The sequence below is a fragment of the Coffea eugenioides genome, chromosome 5 (assembly GCF_003713205.1).
Source record: "Coffea eugenioides isolate CCC68of chromosome 5, Ceug_1.0, whole genome shotgun sequence".
Classification (NCBI taxonomy): Eukaryota; Viridiplantae; Streptophyta; class Magnoliopsida; order Gentianales; family Rubiaceae; genus Coffea; species Coffea eugenioides.
The window spans coordinates 12,381,767-12,387,010 of NC_040039.1; the positions used below are offsets into that span (position 1 = coordinate 12,381,767).

Genomic DNA, 5,244 nt, shown 5'->3' on the forward strand with positions numbered 1-5,244 from the left:
GGCCGGACTCCCCTCACCCCTGAAAGAAGAAATGATCTCCCTGATCAAGGACCACCGAGACGTATTCGCGTGGTCCGCAGATGAAGTGGTCGGAGTGCCACCCGAGCTCATGACTCACCAACTCAACGTTAACCCACAGGCCCGACCTGTGCGGCAGAAACGGAGGCACTTCGACCCCGAACGTAGCAAGGCCATATCGGATGAGGTCGACAAGCTCTTGCCGGCCAAGATGATCCACGAGGTCCAATATCCCACCTGACTGTCCAACCCAGTCATGGTCAAAAAGGACACCGGTGGATGAAGAATGTGTGTAGATTTCACCGACCTCAACAAGGCCTGCCCCAAAGATTGCTATCCTCTGCCGAGGATAGACGCCCTCGTCGACTCGGCGATGGGGTATGTAGTCCTCTGCTTCCTAGATGCCTTCAAAAGGTATCATCAAATAGGAATGAGTGAGGAGGACCAAGAGAAAACGGCGTTCTACACCGACCGAGGTACTTATTGTTACACTACCATGCCCTTCGGGCTAAAGAACGCCGGGGCGACCTACCAAAGGCTGATCAACCGACTCTTCAAGAATCAGATCGGCCGCAATGTGGAGGCCTATGTGGATGATATCCTCGTCAAAAGTCTCGCCACTTCATCCTTTCTGTCAGACGTGAGGGAAGTCTTTGGTGTCCTGCGAGACTCGAGGATGAAGTTGAATCCCAAGAAGTGCGTCTTCGGCGTCACCTCGGGAAAATTCTTGGGATATCTGGTTTCCCACCGGGGAATCGAGGCCAACCCCGACAAGGTCAAGGCCATTCAGGACATGTCCCCACCTCGGAACGTCCGAGAAGTCCAACGGCTGAATGGACGCCTGGCCGCGCTGAATCGCTTTCTGTCCCAATCAGCTGAGAAAGCTCTGCCCTTCTTTAAGGTGCTCAAGAAGGCTGATCAGTTTGCCTGGACAGAAGAGTGCCAGGCTGCTTTCGACAAGCTGAAGCAATACCTCCATCACCTACCCACTCTCGCTTCACCTCGGCCTAAGGAGAAGCTCTACCTCTACCTCTCCGCAGCCGACGAGGCTGTCAGCGCTGTTCTTATCCGGGATGAGGGCACCCAAGTGCCAGTCTACTACGTCAGCCGAGCTCTCCGCGGGCCGGAGACTCGATACACTCAGGTGGAAAAACTGGTGCTGGGGCTAGTCCACGCAGCTCGGCGATTGAAGCCCTACTTCCTTGCTCATCCCATCTCCGTCAGGTCCGACCAGCCCATTCGGCAAATATTGGTGCGACCCGAGGCTTCCGGTTGCCTTACCAAGTGGGCTGTCGAGTTGGGAGAATATGACCTGTCATATGAGCCCCGCACTGCCATAAAAGCTCAAGCCCTAGCTGATTTCCTGGCCGAGCTGACCTTCACGGAAGGTCCAGAGTCCACATCCGCCAGTGCCGAGGTGTCCACCTCTTCCCCGTGGACGCTGTACGTAGACGGGTCCTCTAATGGGGATGGCAGGGAGCTGGACTGCTCCTGGAAGGACCTCAGGGGGAAGTGTGCTCTTACGCCCTCCGCTTTGGCTTCCCAGCCACCAATAATGAAGCCGAGTACGAGGCCTTAATTGCTGGACTCCAGCTGGCCCGTAGGCTCGGCGCCCAGCAAATCCACGTTCGCAGTGACTCCCAACTCGTTGTACGCCAAATTCTTGGTGAATACGAGGCCAGGGATGAGACCATGCAACTGTACCTCTCCAAAGTTCACCAACTCACCGCGTACTTCGAGTCTTTCGAAATCCAAAGAATACCCCGGTCCCAGAATAAGCGAGCCGACGCCTTATCCCGGCTGGCTTCCACATCATTCTCTGACCTCAACAAAATAGTCTTGGTGGAAGTCCTGAGTGAACCAGGATACGTGGAAGAGGTGGCCTGCCCCGTGCACTCTGAAGAAACCTGGATGACCCCGTTCATCCTTTTCTTGGGTCAGGGAGCCCTCCCCGAAGACCGAGCCGAGGCGAGAAAAATACAGCGCAAGGCAGCTCGGTACGCTCTCCGCGATGGAGAGCTGTACAAACGCTCCTACCTCGGCCCATGGCTGAGGTGTGTCACTCCCGAGACAGGACGCGACGTCCTCCACGAGATCCACGAAGGCCTGTGTGGGGCTTACGTCGGCCACAGAATGCTAGCCAAAAAGGCTTTGCTTCTTGGATATTTCTGGCCCTCAGTTCGGCAAGACGCCCAGGACCTCGTTCTCGGCTGCCCTTCCTGCCAAGTCCACGCACCCGAGCATCACCAGCCCGCAAACTTCATGGTTCCCATCACTTCACTTTGGCCGTTTGAGCAATAGGGGACAGACATCATAGGTTCTTTCCCCAGATCCGTCGGGGGTTATACCTTCCTGGTAACCGCTGTGGATTACTTCACCAAGTGGGTTGAGGCCGAGCCTCTGAGGACCATCACCGGGCTGGCAATTCAAAAATTCTTTTGGAAATGCATCGTCTGCCGCTTCGGCATACCTCAGGTCATCATCTCGGATAATGGAAGGCAATTTGCCGAGAACCCCTTTAAAACTTGGTGCACAAACCTCGGCATCAAACAACATTTCACTTCGGTAGGCCACCCCCAGGCCAACGGTCAAGCAGAAAACTTCAACCGAACTCTCTTGCATGGCCTCAAGACCCGACTACACCGAGTTGGAACATCTTGGGTCGAAGAACTCCCCAGTGTCCTGTGGTCTTATCGGACCACTCCGAGGTCAGCCACGCAAGAGACCCCCTTCTCTTTGACCTACGGAGCCGAGGCTGTCATCCCTGCCGAGATCCTTACCCCCAGCCCTCGGCTGGCAGCCTATGCCGCCGAGGTGAACAACGAAGAGAGACAGCTGGATCTCGACCTCGTCGAGGAACGAAGGGACCTCACCTCAGCCCGGATAGCTTCCTACAAGAACACACTGGCACACTATTACAATGCCCGCGTCAGACACCGTAGATTCCAGCCTGGAGACTTGGTTCTTAGAAAAAACTCAGTCAGCCGAGCTGAACCACAAGGGAAATTATGCCCGAAATGGGAAGGCCCTTACCGAGTTGTGGAGTCTGACCTTAAGGGATATTGTAAACTGAGTTACCGAGATGGCTCATTAGTGCCGAGGTCTTGGCACGCCGAGAACCTCAAATTGTATTATGCTTGAATTTTTAATCAAGTCATGACTTCGGATATTATGTTATTTTTCAACATCGGTATTACGCTATTAAAAAATAAGGGGGACAAGCAAGGGACGAAGTCAAAGCAAGAAATTAAAGTGCTGAGATGAGAAGAAATAGACTTTCATTCAACAGAAAAAAGCGCTACAAAAAATACAAGGCCAAGGTCGGAAGTGCTACTAAGCACTCTCCACCTCGGCCACCCCTATAAGGCCCACGAGCCTAGACCCCCTTCTCGACTCCCTCCTGGGCAGTCTTCTCTCCGGCCTCTTCTCCGCCGGGGTGAATTTCTCCTCCATGCTCTTCGCCGATGTCCCCTCCGGCTTCGTCTCCCCCAGCGTCTTCTCCTCCAGCTTCTTCATCCTCCTCGAACACTTCGTCGAATTCGGACAGCCACTTGTTGAACTCGCTCTGGACTTCGGCCAGGTTCCTTCCTGCCTGGATGCCTTCGGCCATCCGATCGCATAGCTCCTTGGAATTCTCATTGTAGTGGGCATGATTTTTCAAAGACTCCAAGGCTTCGGAGGAGAGGTGAGCTGCAGCCTCGTCTATAGCTGACGTGAAGCCAAACATGAAGCTCGGCGTGAGTAATTGGCCGAGATCCTTGGTGAAGGCCTCAGACTTCCGAAAGGCGTCCACGGCAGAGGCTCCAGCACCCTCGAGAGCTTGTTCATGGGACTTTTTCACTTCGTCCCCCCTCTTCTGCTCTTCCTCAAGGGCCGATCTGAGGCTGTTGATAGTAGCCACAGCCTCCTCATCCTTCACCTCGGCCTCCTTAAGCTGCCTTTGAAGCTCGGCTTTCTCAGACTCGGACACCGCCAATTTCTTCTCCAACTTGGAGATCTGATTTTGCAGCTTTCCGGAGTCCTGCTCCTCGACCAGAGCACAGTATCGGTGTGCCATCTCGGCCACAAAGGCTGAGTTGGAAGCTGTGGTCACCATGAGGCTTTGAACCATCTCAGCCGGGCTCAGCTTCTTCATGAACTCCAAGTCCCTTGGCAAGGTGGAGTGCATCACTAGCTTTTGGGCTACCCGAGGTTGGCTGCACCTGTCGTTGACCGTAACCATCCAGTTCGGACACCAGTGCTCGCCAGGGTGTGTCTTTTTCTCCCCGGGAAATACTGGGGGGCTATGGAAGCGATTCCATAGCGAGGTCCCCGAGACTGCATTCACCGGAGGCTTCAACTGCTTGCCTCGGCCACGAGGAGGCGGGAGTGCCGTGACGACTCCAAGGGGCACTCCCTCTGGCACAGACGAGGTGGACCCAGTAGCCGCGGCGGCCGAGCTGCTTTGGCCTCCCGGGGTGGGAATGTTCTTCGCCGAAGTCTTGGCAGCTGGTCCTTGTGACTTCTTCTTCGGCGGAGGTGCCGATGTCTCATCAGAACTCTTCCTCTTAGACCTCTTGGCCACTTCGGACGAGCCCGATACGACGATGTCGGACAGTTTAGTCACTGCACAAGAAACAAATATTATCATATGCCTTAGCCGAAGTGAAAGAAAAGTTATGAAACAAAATTACAAGGAATCTTAAGTTTGGTGGAAGTGAAGGGAGTTTTGTCAGGACTGAGCAAAGCTCGGCTGATTCCCCCGTCAACTAGCACGGCTTCGGGGTAGTCCAGACTGTATATCCGAAGTCCTGACCCCATCAGCTTCTGGAAGGCCTCCACCTCGGCATCCCCTGCGGAGGGGTCGGCCTTCGCTTTAATTGGCCTCCACCAAAAACCCCTGGGGAAGTCCACTACGGATACATAGAAGAAGTCGCGCTTCCAATTCTTGATCGAGCTGGGAGCACCAATCACGAACTTCGGGATGGCATTGTTCCGGTTGCAGATATAAAACCATCCCTTGTCCGTCCCATGCGCCTTGAGAGTGTAGCATCGGTGGAAGAGATCCACAGAGGGAGTCACCTCCTGATGTCGACACAACATCTCGAAACCTACGAGGATGCGGACGGCGTTCGGAGTGAGCTGAGTAATCCTCACGTGGAAGTGACGAAGTACGTCTCTCAAGAATCTCGACGTCGGCATCCTCAGCCCGGCCTCCAACTGTTGGACGTAGATGGCCACCATGCC

General features: G+C 54.7%; 1 protein-coding gene across 1 annotated transcript; it reads left to right on the forward strand.

The window, feature by feature from the left end:
* Window positions 1-304: 304 nt before the first annotated feature.
* Window positions 305-3,159, forward strand: LOC113771181. Its single transcript, XM_027315794.1, has 3 exons — window positions 305-1,435; window positions 1,495-2,220; window positions 2,320-3,159. The coding sequence occupies exons 1-3, from the start codon at window positions 305-307 to the stop codon at window positions 3,157-3,159; spliced, it is 2,697 nt and encodes an 898-aa protein (XP_027171595.1).
* Window positions 3,160-5,244: the final 2,085 nt, after the last annotated feature.